A 22,532-nucleotide genomic window follows, 5' to 3' on the forward strand; every position below is an offset into this window, starting at 1 on the left:
AAAAGGAGGTATATTCATACAATGGAATATTATTCAGCCATAAAAAGGAAGATGTACTAACATCTGCTTCAACATGGATGAACCTTGAAAACATGCCAAGTGAAAGTAACCAGACACAAAAGGTCACTTAACATGTGTTTCCATTTAAATGACATATCCAGGTATTTCCACAGGTAAACCCACAGAGACAGAAAGCAGATTAATGGTTGTCGGGGGAAGGGGAAGAGAAGAATGAATTGACTATTTAACGGATATAGTGTTCCCTTTTAGGTTCACGCAAATGTTCTGGAACTAGATATTGATGATAATTACACATCACTGTGAATATACTAAATGTCTCTAAAGGTAAATTTTATGCCATGTTTGTTTTACCAACATACAAAAAAAAGCCCATGTTACGTCGTACTTGTGTTGTGTGAGGCATTGTGCTAAGTACTGTTGTATGAGAACGCAATTAAATCTCACAACAATTGTATGAATTGCGTGCAATTATTCCCTCTTTCATAAAAGTGGAGACCCAGGTTTAGATATACAAGAAATTTGCTCAAGAGCACATCACAAGTAAGCAGGGACACTGGAATTTAACTCCAGACCATGAGCGTGTACCATTCACTCCACTGCCATATTCGGAGATACAATGTATTGCTGCCTCAAATGGTTTATGAAAATCTGCGTGGTTTAATAACATGCAATCATTAAAAAATATATTTAAAATATGCATTCAAATGGAGACATGTTTATGATATACAGTCATGCACTGCATGACGATGTTTCAGTCAACGGACTGCATATACAATGGTGGTCCCCAAAGATTAGTACCATATAGCCTGCATGTGTAGTAGCCTATACCATCTAGGTTTGTGTAAGTGCACTCTACGATATCCACACAGTGACTAAATCACCTAACAATGCATTTCTCAGAAGGAATCCCTGTCGTTAAGTGATGCATGACTGTAACGCTAATTGGAAAAATCACACTATGAAACAACGCATGCACAATTTTGTATATAAACACACACACATGTAATCTATACCTATATACACACACACACACACAGATTAGGGATACTCCATTTTACATACGTTTTATATTTCCTTCCCACTCCCATACACACCCACACACTATGAGTGATTTTAATTTTCTTTAGTTTTATGTATTTTCTAAATTTTCCAAAATCAGAATGTATTACGTAATCAGGAAAAAAAACAATAAACATATTTTGAAAGAGCCACTTTCATGTAGTGGTTCTATTGATGATAGTTATGCATTTAAATTTTCAAATAAACTTACAAGAGATTCTGCTTTACTTTCTTATCCCATAGTTATAAATATTTTGTAACTTTAAACTTGACTTTTTCCTCTGAATAAAGTTTCTGTGGGAGCTAAGCACTGGTATTTTTTAAAGACCTCCAAATAATATTATTTGAAGGAACTTGAGGCCAAGATCACAAATCCAATTTATGAAATCACTCAGCAACAACGGGAAAACATTTTCAATGACTTGGAAAATCAGATTAGATGATGAATCATGGAAGATGGTTTTAATCTTGAAGCTGAGGAATGTGAATCCTACTATATTAAAACACTGAAGATGAGATTTCTATACACGAGTTTCAGTTTGCTTCTCTCCCAGAACTTCAAAGATTATTGTTAATCAAGGACTTTATAAACTACATATAGTCATCTACGAAAATTAAGGAAAATATGGACATACATGAAATATATGGAAAAAACCTCGAAGTTAGTGCCTTTTAAACTTTACCGTCAATTCAAATCTTCTGGAGGAATTGTTAAAATGCAGATTCTGACCCAATAGGCTTGGAAGTGGAGTCAGAGATTCTGAGTTTCTAACAGCTTCCAGACGCTGCTTCTGCCTGGGAGTTTCACCTTGAACAACAAGGCTATAAGTCTCCTTTGAGTCTTTAAAATGGGAATTAATAACCTCCATCTCAAAAGACATCTTGCCTCACCTAGAGTCACTCTCATTCAAACTGCCAGTAGTTTTCAAAGGGGCTTTCCTGTTTTCAATATCATTTCCTCCCATTCTTATCGTTCACATTGTTTTCAAGGTAATCTTCTAAAATGGAAATCAGTTTAAGCTACTACTCCACTTGGATAGTATCTCATTGTCTGTTGGGTCTCAAACTCAAATGCTTACAGGGACCAGGCACATTGTGTGAATGAGTGAAGCAAAGGTGGGACAGGAGGTAGGTAATGAGGAATGGTGGAGATTGTGGCAAATTGCAGTGCACATACCTTTTCTAAAGAAACAGCTATTACTAGTCTCCAGCCAGGAGTCGTCACTATGTCTATATGGAAAAGTGAGCCAGATATTGCCAGATCTTCCAGCTTTTTAGAAGGAACAGGAAATCTGGGTTTCTTTTTTTCTTTTCTTTTATTTCTTTTCTCAGGAAGATTAGCCCTGAGTTAACATCCATGCCCATCTCCCTCTATTTTATATGTGGGATGCCTGCCACAGCACAGCTTGATAAGCAGCGTGTAGGTCCATGCCCAGGATCCGAACCAGTGAACCTTGGGCCGCTAAAGCAGAGCACGCAAGCTTAACCACTATGCCACCGGGCCAAGCCCTGGATTTCTTGTTTGATAAAAACTCCAACATTTTAAGATTGGCAATTTTTTTTTTTTTTTTTAAATCCTGATGCCCCAAACAAACTACACAGAGTCTCTGGGCATGAGATCCAAATTTGGGCACTTTTTCAAAGCCCCCAGGTGATTCCAGTGTGCACCAACTACAGAGGGCCTGAGCTGAACCAAGGGTTGGAGCTATAGAAGTGAGGGGATTAATAGCCCACCATGATGGTGGTATGAAAATTACTTAAAGTGAAAACATCTGAACTATTAGCAACCACAGAAAGAAAGGTTAGCTCAACTCAAGAAAAGCCCTTTGAAAATACAGCTGCTAGTGACACTTTTCCCAGGGAGTTTCCTGATTGAAAGAAGACTGACCCTTAGCACCAGCAAGTACCAATTTAGCTGCCATAAACCTTCCCACAGGGAAACTTCCAGCCAGGAAGATGACAGACTGCCCATTTCATTAGCATCAAAAGGCCCCGTAGAACCCTCCATGCTCTCCCACTGAGGCCCTAAAAGCCCCTCTTTTGGTTAAGTTGATACACACACAATTTTACTTTGGGTTATTCCTCAGTTTCCCATTATTGGGAGGTCCCATGTGCACATGTGAAAATAAAACTTGTCTTTACTCCCGTTAACTTGTCTCTGTCAGTTAACTTGCAGGCTCTAACCACTGGACCCAAATTAGAAGAGGAAACGTGTTCCTCGCAACAGAAGTACAGGTTGGTTTCTGAAGGCTGTTCTTGTATGAATGTCATTTCTCACGTGTGAAAGAAGGAATGATTATGCCTCCTCAAAGGAGATAATAAGGAAGTGTATATTTACATATTATTTTAATACGTCTTACAACCAACTCTGAACTCCTAAGGTTGAATTCAAGCCTTGGGGCGTCAAGTTGGTACATGACACAATCTAAGAGTATTTAAGGTTCTTAACCAAAATGAGATTTATAATCATCTAGTCTGCTATTTCTTTATTTGTGACATACATAAAAGGAAAATATTTTTCCTATTTAGAAAAGAAGTGTAATTTAATATAATTACTCATAGTCAAAGTTTGTATTAAAAAATCTTTTAGTTCAATTATTTTGACACATTCTGAATAAGATATCACATTTATTAACAGATATGAATGTTGCCATATTTCTTATTTGAACGTATTCCAGTAAGGAATTACAGGCATTTTCAAAGTTTATTTAGAAGGAACTTACTGAGTAGACTAACAAATAATACAGAAAGCTCCTGCTGTTCCATTCAGCCGTGAGGAGCAGAAACACCTACTTCCTCTATGTTACCAGATTACTTATGTGAGTTTCACTAACGAATCCCCAGCTTGAGGCTTATTTCCATGTTCAATCTCCTTTGAAAGGAACATTTCCCCTTCTTAGCCTCATACCCAACCCAAATAAAAGTCCAAAATGTAATATGCTGCTTCCTGTTTAAAGACATAGAAAACTGGATTCCTTCTCCAAGAACAAGGAATGAGATTGTTGAAAAACCACAGATGAAAACTACCGGAACATTTACACCGTGTTCCAATATGGTGGAAAAGAAACAAATTTTTGGAGCCGCTACCAAAATGTGGGTGCTTTCACAAACATTTCCTAATTGAGTTTTCAGAGCTCCTCCTTACAGGTGAGTAAGGTGAGGCCCAGAGAGGTCAAGTGTACCAAAGTTTACAAAGTTGGTGACAGAGCAAGGATTCAAACCTGTTTTTTCCATGTAGATACAACCCATTATAGCATTACAATCTATTTTTAGAAAACATGCTAATCCAGGTGAGAAGAAGTTAGTAAAGATAGCTAAGGAAAATGTCTACCCTGCAAAGGTTGCTAGGTCCCTCCAGAAATCCTAACACTGTAACTAGAAACAGTTCATGGGTGAGTGACCTGGGTCATGACACAGGACCTTGTGTTTAGAAGGGCCCCATGCTTGGTTTAATGCTCTGCTGTTGCTATATTGAAACCTCAATAATTTTTTAAGAAAGACCTCTACATTTTGCACTGAGTCCCAAAATTATGTAGCTGGTCCTTCCTGTAAAGGCCAACAAAGTGAGAGTAATACAGAAAACAGAACCACTCTTGAGGAGCCAAAAGGTAGTTAGGTCTTGTGTCAGGGGCTGTCTGGAATAGAATAAGGTTGGATGCCATAGGCAGGAGACACGCCAGGGAAAACTTTCTAAGTAAGATGCTTGTTCTTCTCACCTCCCTGGTCACTGCTTGTCAACATGCATTTTCAGGGTAGAAAATAGTAGCTCCAGCCCAGTACCAGCCAGAAGGGAGAAACAACATCTGGACAGCACGGGAATTTGACCGGGTGGATAGCTATAAATGAGAGGTAAGCAACTTGACCTGCTCCTCAGTGTGCCCTCTTCAACTCTCCACCATGTGAGCTGGATGGAATATAATCCAGGGAAATGGGTCCTGGAACAAAGCAGAGTCAAGAGCCCAACCAGTGGGAGGTCCTTCAAGGAGTCCCCTCCTTTGTATGTGCCCAAGGTATGGGGGCAAACTGGGAATGATTAGCCCTAATTACAACGGAATCTCTCTGCACTCAGGGACACCCTCCCAACTCACCCAGAAGGGGACAGGTTACAGCACTGGCTGTCATATCTCCCATACCTCACCAGTCAAAGTTGCTGATATGCCAAGAGAATATTAACTTACAGGAAAAAATAACATCTGATGAGCACAAGCAACACACTGAAATACCTAAATCAGAGGAAGCAGAATTAGTACACTGGACAGACCAAAATTTAATACATGAATAAAGTATGCCTTAAGATATAAAGAAAGACTTTAGACAGATGAAACAGGAAAAAAAACAGTTATGAAAAAGAATCATATGAGAAATTGGGCATGAAAAATAGAATAGCTGAAAGAAGAACTCAGCAGGAGGGCCGAATAGCAGAAGGAGAGCTTAGAAGAGTCAGTGAACTAGAAGACCAGGTAGTAGGAAGGGATAAAGAAATGGGAGGCAGTTAGAATTATGAGAGATAGATGTAGAACATCAATATTTATGTAATAGGACTTTCCAAAGTTACACTGCATCTAGGAATTACGTAATGAAGAACACAGAGAACTGTGTAAACTAGATGCAAACAGAGTGGAGGGAAAAAACACAATGAGATCTATGCCTTAGTACCATTTATGTGAACTGAAAACATGTAACTCTGTAGATATTTTAGGAATGGGAATTTGTCTAAAGACACATATTGAACCCATTAGAGTGGGTGTCTGTGAGAATGCGAATGTGAGTAGATAGAATGAAGGGAGAAATAATAAAATAAACCAAGAGAGTGGCCAAGCCAGAGGCCTATGATGAATTAAAGAGTTTGCGTAACTCCATTCTGAGGGCCAAAAGTTTTTTAAAATAAAGAAATAAAGATAATGGATGGATATCTTTTTACAGGCTAAAGGAGGCTAAGTGGTGATCTAAAGTCATCAGAGAATCACAGAAAGAAAGCAAAAGGATATTTCTTTCTTCTTCACAGTTGAAAGGGCTTAATAAACAGACAGGAAGCAAACATCCTTTATATACCAGGCACTGTCCCAGGTGCTGAGAATACCAAATTGAGTAAGATACCGTCTCGACTTTTAAGAAATGTTGTTATTTTCCCAGGCTAGTCCCACTCCTTTTGACCAGCTCCAAAAAGGGGTTTTTACACTCATGCTGCTTTAAATATAACAAGCATAACTGATATTGTAATCTAAATCCCGTCTTCTTTATCGGATCTGAAGGTTAAAGAGAGTTTTGAGGTCACCTAGGTCCACTTTCCATGGCCTCAGGAATCTCTTCTATTTCCAACCTTTGGAAGTTTACTTCCTTGTAATGACCAGGCATTGTTAGCCTTTCTTTCCTATGGAGTGGCTGTGGATAAGTGTTACCTCTGAGACAACCTCCCTTAGTCTCTCTTCTTTGGGTTAAACACTGCTAAGACCTTTAACTCTTGTAACAGACAAACTAGTCTTGATCCTTATTTTGCCCTATTCCGGAACAACCACCCTCTCCTAACCAACTGCTCATACCCAATCCATCTGCTGAAACCACATTCTTATGGAAAGTCATCCTGGATCACCCCCGTACAGAATGCCACGTTATCCCCTGCATTTACACTGATGGGCTCTCTCTCAACCCATATGATTCAGGGACCCCTGCTGCCTTGAATAACCAGTTATCTTGCCATTGGATTAACTCATATCCCAAATTTACGGAAAGCGTTTTAAAAATCTTTTCATCAACAAGTTGTGTTTAAGTATTTATCTCTATTTGGTTGATCCCATCTAAATAGTTACTCAATATTTTGGTAATCTCTAAAGATGGCATTGAGATTGAGGGCTCCCTAGGCAAGCCCATAGTTTGGGAAGAAAATCTTACACCGTAAAGAATGTTTTATGGGAAGTAACAAAACAGGAACTCTCAGCAAAGCAAACGAATACCTTTTTTTTAGAAAATAAATGTATTCTTAAGGGTGATATAGAGAAATAGGTTTCTCTGTCTCGGTTTCCAAAACCATTTCAGGTTGAAAACTGCTTATTGAGTTCATAGGGTAATGCTTAGCTTCTGCGTGAGATCTGCAACTGGTCCCTTAGTGGCTCAGGACCCTGACAGGAAGCAGTCAACTTGTCTGGAACATAATGGTGTTTATCAGGAGTTTGCATCCTTTTTTATATTTACTTGGATATTCATATGGTTTAGCTTCTACATATAATCAAAATGTGCAATCCTGCACTATGAATTCATCCGTATAATGATGTATTTTGCAGCTAACGGATATTAGCTTATGTTGAAAAATATTTATGATAAAGCTGTAAGTGGAAAAAAAAAAGCATGACTAATGCTGTGTTTCTAGGGCTGTGTATGGAAATATTGAAAGGGAATGCATAAAAATATTAATAATGGTTATCTTTGGGTTGAAAAACTCACTTTTATTTTATTTTTCTTATAGTTTTGAAATTTTCTATGATGCATTTTTATATGACAAAATATATATTAAAAATTCATTTCTTAAACTCCTTATGCCTGCAACATAAGGATAATGATGGAAAGAATATCTATGTCTTTACATTTATGCACATCAGAGCCACAAATGTGAACCATAAACTACGATGGAAACTGTGCCCTGCTAGAACTGAGGTTATATGTTCACAAAAATTCTGCTCCAAACTGTCCTCAGGGCTGGGAGAAACCATAATAAGTCTACAGTTACAGTGAAGATAACCCCAAAGTATGTGTCAGTTATTGACTATACCATTTCGTTTATTTGTTTTAAAGGAAGCAACCATCCTATGCAATTCAGGTCACCTCTTGTGCTTAGCACTTAAGGATTTTGGTAGAATTTTCACTGTAAAACTTGAGTTTGACACACAGAATAAATTCTTGCATAACTTCAATGAAAAAAGCCAATTTCCTAAATAGATAAGCCAAATGCTGAAAAATTTTAGAGAACTTAAAAAATCATCGGTCATAGCAGTCTTTTGTAACTGCATCTTTTATCAGTCCAGTAAATGTTCAAACCAAACACTTTGAATACCTGTGTGTACTGTGGTGTTCGAAGAGAAGCAAAAACCTGTTTTAAACAAACAAAAGCATCATGACTCCCACGAGGAGATTTCAGTCTAGACACATGTAACCTAGGCCCCCGCCCGCCCACCTCAAATCTCATCCTCCTGAACATGTAAATATTTATTTGGTTTGTCTTCCATACTTTCAACCATGGTCTAGTAGTGTTGGCCTCTTGTTTTACTGAGCTTCATGACTTAGCTCCAGAAGCTGTTGTTTTGTTCATTATGATTCTAGAAGCCCCGTCAGTGGGCAGTAGTATTGGCCAATGCCATCAGAATCTTTTCTATGTAAATAGTGGATTAGTCAAAGAGCGTTTTTAGTATTCCTCTAAATTACATATAGAAGCATATTCAAGAGGAGTCCATGCATTTTTCAATTATTGTTTAACATGTCTCTTACCTTTGCTTTTATTATCAGTTCCTCGTGCTTACGGATTAGCTCCTCATTGTCTGAAAGTGATGAACCTAGACTTTGTTCCTGTAAATCTCTTATGGTTTTCTGAAACCAACAAGTAACCTAGGTAGGAAGCAACAAAGAAAGATCAAATTTCAAATGATTAGAATAAGTGAGTAAAAATTCAGAAATCTTTCCTTAACCTTTCAAAACTTAAATTCCTTCAATTTCTCTTTGTATCAACTCATCTCATGTATTAAATTAATATGATTGGGTTTCTGTTTTTCCTTCATTTCAATCTCTATGTGCTTAAGAGAAAAAGACAAAATAATCCCCTAAAAGCATGAAAATGATATACAGTTCAGTAGATTACACGGCATGAAGAAAATAATTCAAAATCTCCTAACAAAGAAGAACCAAAATAGATTCCCATGCAGTCTATAAGTCATGCACTCTTTTGGAAAATAAATCTTCTTTCCTGGGTAAGAATAAAAAATCTGAGTATAGTTACACAGACCCAGATGAAGATATTAAAACAGCATATATGGAATTATATTTCTACAATAAAAGACAGTGCAAAAATAATTAATTTGCTGCAATTTCTGGAAATATATATTCGGAAAATAGAGAAGTTATTAAAATTCTGTTGACATTATAAATGGCTAAGGGTTTGACTCACATTCATTTACGCTTGCTTTACAATACATGCTTATACAGTGTTAAAACAACAAACGGTAAAGAACTTGAGAGAAGCTGTACATTTTTAAATGATGATATAAGTTGACATGGGACCAATGACATGTGGCCCCTGGAGGTAGATTCTTTATCCCAATTAAAGGAAAGAGACTTAGATTTTTACTCTCAAACCCTATACAGCACCATCCTCACAAACACGTCACAACTACTGATTCCTAAGAGGCCCCCACATGCCAGACTTTGCTAATTGCTTTTTGTGCATCATCTCTATTTGTCTCGACAACTTCATAACAAGTATGATATCATCATTATAGAGATGAGGAGAGGGTAGCAGCTTAGTCAGGATCATACAGTAAGTGGTAGAATCGGGATTTGTCCTAAAACCTACATTATTCCAAAGTCCGTGCTCTTTCCACTGTACCCTGCTGCCATCCTTGGGTAACTTAAGTCTTACAGCCTTGGTCATCAGGAAGAATTAATTCAAACCTGGAAAATGAATCCCAGAAGCCCATTCAAAATGGTGGGCCTTGCTCAATCATTGCACTGCGTCTTTCTCTAGCCTAGGTTGTCTTGCCTGCTGCAGCCTCAGAATTTCTCTGAACTCCTACAACAGAGAAATGTGTGAAGCGGGTAGCTAAGGAGAGAGCCAGGTTAATCCTGAAGCGCCACATAATAAATGTACACCACAACACACACACACACAACTATACAAAAGTCAAGTTAGAGGTTACCCAGAATAGGAGATTTAATTGCCATTACAGGGCTCATATCACAAAGCTGATTCTGAGATCCAATGGTCCATACCAATCCTTAGTACTCCCAGCATGGAATAGGCAATAAAAAAACGGGGCAAGAGGGTTTCTCCAGCTTTTGGCTAATTGGAAATCTTTGTTAACCAACATTTTAAGCCACTATCAGTGCAAAGGAAAGAATAATGGTGACCCTGTAGCAGTTTTCATGTGAAGCACGCCTCATTTTCTTCAGAATATTTGGTTATCTGCACATAGTACGCACACTAGACAGTCCTCATATCTAAAGCATTGTGTTTATGCATTTGCAATTATTTGAAGATAGTCTGTCTTTCTGGTATCCCAATTAGAACTAGATGATATGTATAATGTGCATATTAGAAGTTATAGACAGTATTTTATCAAGTTATAAAATTTTTTAATTTATTTAATTTTTATAAAAATAATTTCTCACAAAAGATGCAGCGAACCCACATAAAAATACAACCAGAGGGATAACTTAAGGGTTTCATCAAAGAAAAATGGATCATGAATATAACTAACTTTCAGAGTTCATTTATTTTATTAAGTACTGGGAGTGAGTTTTATCTATTCTTAGCTAAAGCAGGAGGAACTCAGAAATCTCAAGAATGCTTTAGTAGGGAAGTTAATATAGAATCAGAGTGAATAAAAATTGGGTATAAACAGGTGTTCACTAATCTCTAAAAACAGGTGAGAAGCCTGGATCCTCAGATAATCCTATTTAATTTTGTGAGTCAAAGACTTGTCATCTAGCACCTGCCAGCAGTTATGAAAGCCAGGAAGGAGTGAGTTGTTTTGATTTTTAAAAGGTATCTGCTGATCTCATCCCCTAGATTTGGCAAATACTATTTCAACTCACAAAGGATACTATTCCTGTGTGGCGATACTCTTTCCCAAAAGAGAATGTAGTTAAAGATCTATCGTGGTATTCTGTATATCCTAACCACATACCTGCCTGATGAAGCCTGCTGATTCTCTAGATCCACACATTTTTACTACCAAACACACCCTGGGAAGAAACATGAACACAAGTCGGCATAAAACTCAGAAGTAAGTAGCTCATCGTGGGAGTGTTACTTCTCATCATGAGGCATTCACACACATGAGCAGCCTCTTAGATCAGATTTACTGTGTGTGCTGTGGGATGCACGCAGAAGAGGCTCCCAGAGTCCTTCTGATGTAAAAGCAAAACATCCTAAATAACTGAGAGATGTCAACCATAATGCTCTGCCATCCAGTAAATCAGTCATTGCGTCCTGCGGGTAGCTACTGCAGACAGCTGCACAGATATTCAAAGAGCACTTTTTTATAAGCGTTTAAATTGTATCAGCTGCTGTCCAAAAGCCTGAGTGATAAGTACGGTAAATGATGCATCAGGACATTTTGTAGAACGTGGTCCCTGCAAAAGGATGATAGCATGAGTCAAGGGTTAGGGGGATGTGGAAAGGAAGGAAGAATAAAAAGCATTCAGAGTATGTGCTGGAAATTGATTCTGGGCAATGATGGATTAAGGTGGAAAATAAGAACATTTTTCCTCTCTTCCCAGTTCCTAGCTTTCAGCTTGACCTCAGTGATGTGTTCATATTCATCCCACCGCTTTGACATGACATGCCAGGTACACAGTACCCAGAGGAGGTAGAATTAAGGTAGAAAATAAGTGGGGCAGATATTTTTGGGGGTGAAGGGGTAACACCTATCAGAAATGAAGGGAGACAGAGAGAAAGGGAAGGGATATCAGCAAAGATGCAAAGAAGGAGCAATCAGGGATGTTCCATGAAAACCAAGAGCTGCCTTGGAAGTTAAAGAGGGGTCAGGAAAACTCAGCCAAATGGTGTAGACCTGCACTGTCCTATCTGGCAGCCACTAACCACACACGGCTATTGAGAACTCAGAATGTGACAAACACACAGTGAGATGTGCTCTAAGTCTAAAATACACAGCAGATTTCATAGACTTAGTATAAAAAATAATGAAAACATCTCATTAAGAATGTTAATATGGATTAAATGTTGAGATACTATTTTAGTTATGTTGGGCTAAACAAACTATATCATTGCTTTTCACTTTTTTACCTGGTTTTTTACTTTTTAAATGTTTATTTTTCACTTTCTTAATGTGGCTACTGGAAAATTTAAAATCACATATGTGGCTTGCATTATATTTTTATTGGATGGTTTTGCAATTCAAGGAAATTCAGAATATCCTTATTTGTTAAATGTAGATCTAAGGACTGAGTTTTAATTAAGAGCAATTTAAAACAGCAGCATCAAAAGAACGGTGGAATGAGACATCAATTGGTAAGCATTAATGGACCCCTGAGTGGGGGTGGGGGAGGGCAGTGGTAAGGAAGTAGAACTGATGACTCTTCCAAAGAAATTTATTAGCTAAGGAAAGGAGGGATCAGATGCTAACTTTAAGGAAAGCAGAGGTAACAAAGAGGCTTCTCCCCACCTCTTTTTTTCCTTTATTTGATTAGATGAGACTTAAGCATTTCTTTGCAGGCACAGGGAACTGAAGATGCATGCAAGAGAGTTGATGCAGGCATCTGCCAGAAAGAGGGGAAAGTCAGAAGGGAGCTCTACTGAAAGTATTAGCTTCGGGCGAGGAAGGACTAGTTTATTCTTGTTGGATAGCCCATCCCTACCTCAACCCCCTGCTGGGAGATAAGAATAAAGTAAGAGAAAGGAACACAACCTTCACAGAGATGTGTCAAGGACTACTCTAGGCAGGTTACAAGTTATCTCATCCAATTTTTATGTGCCTCCTGTGATGGAGATAATTGCTTTTTCAACAGGTGAGGAAACTGAGACCTAAACAGGTTAAGCTACTTGTCTATTTCACACAACCAATAAGAGGAAAGTCCCACAAGTAGAGGCAGAAGTGCCATAGCCAAAATTCACGCTTTGCTGTCTAGTGTTTTTTCTTATCATCATAACCATCTGCAGAACCAAAGGGTCCTGGAAAAGAGAAATGGTTCTTATTAAGATATATTTACAAACATTCTTAAAGTAAAAACCAAAATGCAACACTATAGTTACAGAGCCTGATTCTAACATGGAAGTAGGTCCTGTGTACAACCAGGGAGGTTCAGTGGACATATGGCACTAGAGAGAACGATCAGGCCATCAGGAGTGCCCCAGAGGAAGAGGCTGGCTGCAGGCAGAGGTGCCAGCAGGCACAAACTGAAAATTCCATTTCCCAAATAATATACACCAAAGACAACTAAAACACGGGGAGCGTGACAATGGAAATGCTCTCTGGTGGTAGGATAAACAATGCAGGTGGCAAGAAGCTGAGCTTCTACTGACACTCAAAGCGATGCATCAGACTGCCATAAGCCTTCAGCCTCTTTTTCTGCAATTTGTTCTGCAATCCGAGATCAGATCTTATTTTTTGATCTTTGTTTAAAACTACACTGGAGGAGGCAAGCCAGCAATAAGTAATTCAAACCACCGGAACAGAAATGCTTAAGGGAAGATGAAAATCTCTTCAAATTACTTTCATTTTCTTTTCCATGTGCAGAACAGTTCTTGCCAAACAACCAGTTACTATTAGAGACCAAAAAACCGATAAAGGGAGAAAAAGGCATCAGTTATTTATCTTCTTTAACGCAAGACTTTTTGACAGTCTCTCTTCCAATTATCAAAAATGCACATATATGTACAGAGGTGTTTTCAACTATAGTTGATGGTCACAGGTGACAGTTCTAATGTCTGTTTTGAGTTTGAAGGCATATTAGTATTATAACTACCATTTTAGCTCCCAAAGTTTCTTTCTTTTTCTTTTTTACAGTAGAGAAACCAGTTGTCATTATTTTGCTTTAGGCATTCTGGTCAAATGTGCTCCGTGCTTGACTCGGCAATAACCAGACTTCGAATATTTGCTTCATTAGGTGAAAATGTACATTAGGAGAAGAGACACTAAAGCTGTGTCACTCATGTTTGTACCTAAGGACTTGGGAGCAGGGGAGGAAGAAAGAATTACTGCCAAAAACATGAATCGGGTTTCTTTTAGATACATTCTGGGACTGATCTAATTATTGGCTTGTTACCATTTGGACTTCATCTCAGAGATTCCAGGAGGACAATGTTCACAATTTTCTTTTGTAGAATTTGGAAGCCCTCCATGAACTATTGAAGTCATCTGGCAGGTATTAGCATCCCCAAACAAATTATTGGGTTCCTGTATTCTCTGTTGATGGGCAGTAGGACAGCTAAAATATGTTGTTGTCATGAGGCAAAATTTGTTACTTTATAAACAGCTTCACAGATAATCTATCTCCCTGTCTGGAATCATAATTTTGTGTATTTAATTATTCTGACCGTGTTAACAGATCATTTCTCTTCCAACATCTGTACTGCAAGAAAAATAGCACTAAGGACTTCTTCCCTTCCTGAGATTGTGCTCAACTCTTGTTTGTGTTTAGGCAGGCTCTTTACTTCCATCTACTTAATGGTGGAAAACTGTTCAGTCCAACGGAAGAAATCAGTACGATGGACATCTCTGGACCTAAATTGTATTTCTAGCATTACCTCTGACTCATTGGGGGGGGAATCGTCCCAGCAGTAGAAAAAAGTCTTTTTTTCTTTTTTTCAGAAAAGAAACAGATGTTTCTGGCCAGTGTTCTGGCAATGTGCATCTCTGCCAAAATATTGAAGGCAAGGTTTTCCCAATATAATTTAGGGTTCTGCTCTAAGTGATCTGCAGCCGATTATATTCACAGTGTATGTGTGTGTGTGTGTGAGAGAGAGAGAGAGAGAGAGAGACAGACAGACAGACAGACATTACAGGGCTACTTAGGAGTGGGACCAAAGTTTGACACTTTCACATTACCATCCCAGTTCCTGGATCAGGCAGCCTAATGGATTTCATACTGAAGCTTTAGCCTAGACCCCTGGTGGTTGGAAAAAATGAAAGTCAAAAACTATCATATTGACAAGAAAAATAACTGCTAAATTTTAAAAGATGTTTTAATACTTCCAAAGTGTGCCATTTATTTTGTTTGTTTATGAATCTCCCTACAGAAAGCATTAAAATTAACTGGGCCCCTTTGCTTGTCTTTGGGGACCATGAGAACGAGGGTGAGGAGAGAATGGGTCCCACTCCCTTGGCAGTTTGGGGTGGTAGCAGTATTGAGGAGAAAAGGAGAGCCAACAATCTCCAGCACCAGGGTCAGGGAAGGAAAAGAGCTCCATGTAGTAGGAGGAGACACACAGGCAGCCCCGGGGCTCAGCAGACAGCTCAAGTAGCAAAAGTAACTTTGTCATACAATGGAAGGGAGCAAGGGTCAGAGAGCAATGCAGATGCAGCAATGCAGGGAGCAAACATATCGAACAGCTTTGTCGTCAGTCCTACTGCTGCTGAGAATGTAATTTAGTCACAGTGTGTGTCTCCCAACCACCTTATCAACTAATTTGGGGGTTTAAATAATTACACCTAATTACAGTGTTGTTGAGCCATCAGTCCAATTGAACAGTATATAGACGTGACAAACTAAGCCTAATGGAAATGTAATCAATTACAATAAATGTAAAAGAGGTAAAGAAATAGCTAAAGGATGGAAAAAATTAGGAAAAGGAAAATTGATCTTTAACTTTATCTTAGAGATAAAATTGACCTTGTGAATAAACTACACTGGATACCAAGCCATGAAATGGTATTTATTTCCCCTCCACATCATAACATTTAGAAAGCTAAGATTACCTATTGATTTAGAGAATCGGTGTGGGATGGGGCCAATACAGAGGATTTTCTGTGCAGGTGATGATCCAGTAAAGCTCAGAAAGTGACCACTAATGTATGTGGTAATACAGTGAAGATCTGAACATTTACCGAGGACTTACCATGTGCCAAACTGTGCTCTTAGCAGTTATATATAGATGAGGTTTATTTTTACAACAAATCTATGGATAAACACTATTATTATTCTCATTTTACAGAACAGAAAACTGAGGCACAGAAGCCAAGTAACTTGCCCAAAATCACATAGCTAGTACATGTAAAAGCTGGGATTGATATCCATGCCATCCGTACCAGAGTCCCTCTATTACAACATTTGACATGCAGTGTCATTGAAAACGATGGCGGTTAGCATGCATTCTATTTATGAGGGGTTTATACTGCTTTCAAAATCACATGCTTCTCCCACAAACATTTAAGATACTTTGCATTTACTGCTGGCATGCCTTAAAGTGAATTCTAGAGACAGTGTGTGTGCTGAAACGAAATTCTGTGATAAATTTTAATCTATGCATGATTGGAAAGTCACGCATGTTGTTCCTAGGCTGAATGATTCGATACCACTATCACCAAGATAATTCAACTCTTATTTTGGTCTTATTCTAGCTGGTGTTAGAAAGCTACATTCAAAGAAAGATTTTTTTAAAGTCCTTACTATGTGTTAGCCACTAAACTAAGCATTTTTTTGTTATATTAATTTAAGCTGACCATTCAAGCTCTAAGTCTAGTTAGAAGGGAGCATCATATAAAGGAGAAGAAACATTCATGTGTGCATTCACACCCACACACACACACACACACACACACACACACACAGAGCTTTATAGCTGCCCACCAGGTACAAGACGAGTGCCCTGAGGCTGTGCTTACGTCTGTCATCTCTGATATCTTTTTAATTGTCTGTTGACAAGGAATATGATTCCATGTGGTTACATGATTATGATATACATGGTACTCAAATTATAAAGCCTTCCAAATGTGAATTCTATTACCCATTTTCCCCCCACAAAGATGAGTATTTTATAGCTATATGTGATCTGCGCAGTGAAAAGAGATTATCTGCCCTCATGTCTTACTTAATACTCCTCAATGTCCTTGACACTGTCTTATACAAAGAGACCATGAAGAACTTAGTTTTAATTTATTTGTTTGTCTCACTTATGCCTGATTGGAGCAATTGAGAAAAATTACATTCATAAATCCTCTTGTCAAGATAATTAATTATGCACAAAATACTCCAAGCTGCTTCTGATTTTCATTAATGAAGCAGATTATCTGCAAAATAAGATGCTGCTGGAGTTGGAAAGAAAGGTCAGCTGCTCATCTTTACATGTAAAACAAGTGCACATTTTTACATCTGAAAAACAATGATACAGAAAGAACCTGCTATGATTATGGTTATCAGACTATGCCATCCCAATAGAGATAGAAAAGTATGATGGTTTTCATTTGCTTCTTTTCCCGCGATTGATGTAAATCTTAAATCGTCATCATTCTGCTCACTTCATTTCTTTTCCAAAGGATAATTAGCTCAACTATTATAGTTCACAAGCATTAGGCCAGAAGCACTTAGAAACAGAGAAGCACCAAATGCATCTTTTAAATGGCCCTTAGGAGAGAAGACGCATCGGAAATTCAGACACCCACATTATTATTCGTCAGTAATTTTTGCTTTAATTTGCCACTTAATTTTCCTTTTGCTTAAGTGGTTAAAAATGATTGATAAAACTGCTACTTTATTAATGTGAGGTTTGACGGCTCCTATGTTCCCTTAAAATTAGTACAGAACTGACAAAAAATTTTTGCACTTCAATGAAGCATGAGCCGCTGTATCAACCCACGGTTCCATAATGTCCTACGATTATCAGTAGATCATCCAGGCACACGATAATCATAAAACCCAAATTACTAACAGAGTCACACCCAATTTGGTGTCCCTGTTGCCATTCTTCACCAGTGCATGATCAACAAAACTTTAAAATAAAACATTCAGAAAAACTTAAAAACTTAAGTGAGATAATTATGCTTGTACCTACTTGGATTTTTAAATATTGCCTTGTTCACATAATTACCAACTCGGTAAGCATTAATTATTGTTTACAGTATTGAGAAATTGAAGAGACTCTACTTTCTCATCAATAAGATATTGTTTAAATTGTGCTACATTCAAATAGTGAAATGCCACATGAAAAGTATTTATTGTACTTTTGACACAAGATTATGTCTATGATTTGTTCAATTTAATAATTATCAGGTGATAAGATAGTATGCACAGGTTAATCCCATTAGTTTTTGTTTGCTTGTTTAGTTGTTTCTTTAATAAATGTGTTTGGGCCTGTGACTATGCTCTTGCTTGGATAATGGTCTAGAAGGTGGCAGCATGTCAAATGCTAATAATTATCTGGATGGATAATGACGTCACCTACATTTTTAACAAATGAGCTTTAGTAACTCACAAGCAGAAAAAAAGTACAACTGTCTTTTTGTTTTAAGCTATTAATTGAGTGCCCATTGAACAAGTATAGCTAAGATCACCAAAGTGAATTTTATTTGATCATACCTTGTAAATTCAAAATAAATAATGAAATTAACCTTTAATGCAAGACCAGTCTTCACCTGAGCATGGCTGTGGAGGGGGGTGAGAGGGGGAGTACGTAATGTGTTGGGTCTTCACTGTCCTTTTCAGACACGATGATAAAAAGTATTAATAATAATGTAGCAGTTACTATGTGCCTAGTACTGTTCTAAGCACTTGACATATGATAACACTCTGAGGAAGGTATTATTATATCTACATTTTACAGAAAACTGAGCCTCAGTGAGGTTAAATAATTGCCCAATTACTATCTGGTAAGTGGTAGATCCAGGATTTGAACCCAGCCAACAGTCTGGCCCCAGGATCTGCGCTCTTACAAGTACATAGAAATGACAGTTACCTTTATTAATTACTCCAGCTGCTGTCACAGGTTGCAAGAGAAATGCAACATGGGGTATTTTAAGATTGATCCTAAGTTTCATATTTAAGGAAATGATTATCTTACTTATTGACTGATTTTATTAAAAATCATATTTATCCTTATCATTATTATTAAATTGATTTTGGTTCAAGACTGTTAGGAGTGGAGTCTAAATGAAAGCCTGGTTCTCTTACCCACGAATGTGCACTTAGAGCCTTACTGTACCTACAGCAGCCTCCGACAACAGTATTAAGAGATCTCAACATGCATGACAACAGTAATGCTAATCCCAGGGGAAAGAATAGGGGCTGGATGAGAAGAATTCATGAGTTGTAAGGTTTAACCAAGGAGTGGGAGGACAAGGAACCTACTACGTGCCTCTTCGAATGATAGGCATTGTGCTACATGTTTTACACGTTATTTCATTTAATCCTTAGAACAACTCCATGAATTATTAGTCCCAATTTAAAGACAAAGCTCATTAAAACAACAATGAGATACAACTACACACCTATCAGAATGGCCATAGTTCAAGACACTGATAACAACCAACACTGGCAAGGATGTGGAGCTGCAGAAACTCTCTCATTGCTGATGGGAGTGCAAAGTGAAACAGCCACTTTGGAAGGCTACTTGGCAATTTCTTATAAACATACTCTTACCATATATGATCCAGCAATTTGGTTCTTTGGTATTTCTCCAAATGAATTAAAAAGCTTATATCCACGCAAAAATCTGCACCTGGATGCATACAGCAGCTTTATCCATAATTGCCAAAACTTAGAAGCAACCAAGATGTCCTTCAGCAGGTGAATAGGTAAACTGTGGTACATTCAGACAATGGAATATTATTCAGCACTAAAAAGAAATAAGTTATCAAACCATGAAAAAACATGGAGGAATCCTAAATGCATATTACTAAGCAAAAGCAGCTAATCTGAAAAAGCTACCTACTGTACGATGTTAACTCTGTGACATTCCAGAAAAGGCAAAACTATGGAGACGGTGAAAAGATCAGCGGTTGCCAAGGATTAAGGGGGAGAGAGGCATGACTAGGTGGAGCACAGACGATTCTTAGGGTGGTGAAATTATTCTGTATACTGCAATGGTGGATCCATGTCATTACATTTGTTCAAACCCGTAGAATGTACTACACCAAGAGTGAACCCTAATGTAAACTACGGATTCGGGCCGCCAAAGTGGAACATGTGCACTTAACCACTGCGCCACTGGGCCGGCCCCATAATTTTTTATTTTTTTGCTGCAGAAGATTCAAGTGGATGATTATTGCCATAGTCATGGAACAGAAAGGCAAAATTGCTATCTTAAAAATAAATAAATAAAACACTGTAAATGCTTTTTCATTTTGGGGGAAATTGTCCTGTGTTTGAGAAGCCTCTTTGAGGAGCCTTTTCTTTGCAGAGAGAAGGTCTCTGGATTAGAGAGGTTGTGGCATAAAAGGGATAAACTGCTCTGCATGATAAAGGAAGAGGAATTTTTAGTGTGTGCTTGGAAGCACTAGAGGTGGGACCTTGGGCTTGTGAACTCAATGAAAAGAGAGAAGAAGAAGGTGTTTTTAAGGGGACAGCAGCTCTGGGAACACAGTGTCAGGTCAGGATTAGGGTAGAGAGAAAGAGACAGAGGGACAGAGAGAGAGTGCTATAACGGACCCACTTATGGCAGGGAGGACAAGGCACTTTGAAAACAGTTCTCTGATAAACAATTTTAAGTTGTTTCTTGTCCTGAGCACAAATTCTCCTTTGTTATGCCAGAATCCTCAGTAAAAGATTACTGCATTGGACAATAGCATTCTGGGTAATGAGCATGTGAAGGGAGGTGGGGGAACAGCTAAGCTGGGGAAGAGGGAGGTGTTGGCAGGCAAAGCACAGCAGAAGCGGGACAGCAGTTGGCAGTAGTCAAGGCAAAGGGCTGAAAGTGGAGGTGGCCTGGAAAGTGTATAGCGACTTGAAAGGGGAAGCAAAATAATGTAAGCAGAATATATGACTGGAGGCATCTGCATTTGAGTCTCTGCTCTATGCCACCTCCTCAGAGAGGCCTTCTTTAATTCCTTCTCCAATTTAAAGTAGATCAACACAAGTCAAAATTCATTGCCCTATTTGATTTTCTTTATAGCACTTTTCATTGCTCATTTGTTTATTATGTGTCTTTCTCATCATGCTGGAGCAGAGATTTTCATCTAGAGGTAATTTTGCCCCACAGGGGACATCTGGCAATGTCTGGAGATACTTTTGTTGTCATAACTGGAGTATGTTCTACTGGCATCTAGTGGGTAGAAGTCAGGGATGCCGCTCAACATCCTAGAGTGCATAGGACAGCCTCCAAAAGGAATTACCTAGCACCAAATGTCAGTAGTGCTGAGGCTGAGAAACTACATTAGAAGGGAAATTCCTAGAGACAAGGACTCTGTCGTGTGTATTGTGTATCCCCAGTACTTAAGATAGGACCTGGTACGTAGTAGGTAATCAATAAGTATTAGTTGAAAGGTTGACCATCAGTTAGGCCCTCATTTTTCCAGCTTGAAATAAGAACCAATTTCTCCTGGACTTATATTTGCTCCAAGTTGTATGTCTGCCTCTCCAATTTGGATCAGAGCAATCATATAACACATGTGAAGAGACTCCTTTCCTACACAACCAGACGGGGAGACCTCCTTCCACATTGTTTCTCCCTGAAAATTCCTTCCACTTAATCTATACGGATTTAAGCATAGGATTGGGCAGTTAGAAAAATCCAATAAATATCCCACCTATGTGAGTTAGAGGTTTGTAAAGAGAGTTCTATTTACTTTCACCCTCGAGTGATTGGGACAGAAGGAATGCACGGCAAGTACATTGACAACTGATCAGAGCTGTGCCTTCTGTCTGGGTAATGAGCTCTAACAAGCCTGCAAACTCATCAACCTCCCACCCAAAGCTCTCTAACCATGGAGCATCCAGACAAACGCTAAGGTCATATTTCTTCATTGGCACGAGACCACTCCTGTAAGAACACTGCCTCTACTTGAGCTAACAGAATTTTTCCCTGACATCAGCACCAATCTAGTACAATTTAGCACCATCATGCCTCTTCAATTTTCAAGTAAATTGCAATTAACATTTCAGAATTTCAAAGAAATGTTTCTAAAAGTAGTGACCTGGAAGGAAGTGAGAAAGAGAATCCAACAATAGAACACAGTCATTTTCAAAGTGGCTCATGGGTATTCTCCCATTTATAAAATCAATATTATAATCATAGGAAATAAAAGTCTTTGTTTTTATGCTGCTTTCTTGGAAAAACAATATGGTAGTTTGGACCAGAGACCAAACAATTTGACAGTGATGACCGAGAAACTGTTCCAGGAAACAGTTAATCCACATAACAAACAAACTTCACTAGCCGAGGTCAGGACATCAACAGGGCCCCTTGGCGGTACCTGATTTTCTTGTTGGTCCCACTGACATATCTGCAGAACCTGACCCAGTTCCTGCCGCTGCTGCTTCAGGTACTTGTCGAGTTGTCGTCTCCTGTCTTGTAGAAGTTCAAGAAGACTGTCAATCTTCAGGCAGCTGTTATGAGCTCCCTGAATCAACTCAGGATTTACATTAGGGCCATCACACTTGAATTTTTCTATGAAGTCAGTGAGTTGTTGGCTTTTGTTTAAAAGGGCTAGAGATCGTTCTAAGAGTTCTGGAAGAAAATTTGAAAGAAGAAAGAATAGTGATATGAGCAACCTTTTACAGTAATATTTGGACTTCATATAGATTTAAAACACATGGAACCTTCATATTAATAATAAGGAATTAAAATGTATAAGCATGAA

At 38.4% G+C, this 22,532-nt stretch overlaps 1 protein-coding gene across 3 annotated transcripts in view; it reads right to left on the reverse strand.

The window, feature by feature from the left end:
* Positions 1-22,532, reverse strand: part of CCDC141 (coiled-coil domain containing 141) — a 182,649-nt gene that overhangs the window by 95,717 nt on the left and 64,400 nt on the right. For 2 of the 3 annotated variants that reach the window (XM_046658984.1, XM_046658983.1), the window contains 2 exons: positions 22,146-22,399; positions 8,557-8,673 (listed from right to left, as the gene is read on the reverse strand). In XM_046658984.1, coding sequence (XP_046514940.1) covers positions 8,557-8,673; positions 22,146-22,399 — 371 coding nt within the window. Of the gene's footprint in view, positions 1-8,556; positions 8,674-19,374; positions 19,779-22,145; positions 22,400-22,532 lie in introns of those variants that run through there. The other variant, XM_046658985.1, reaches the window with a different exon arrangement.

Source organism: Equus quagga, chromosome 4 (genome assembly GCF_021613505.1).
Source record: "Equus quagga isolate Etosha38 chromosome 4, UCLA_HA_Equagga_1.0, whole genome shotgun sequence".
Lineage (NCBI taxonomy): Eukaryota > Metazoa > Chordata > Mammalia > Perissodactyla > Equidae > Equus > Equus quagga.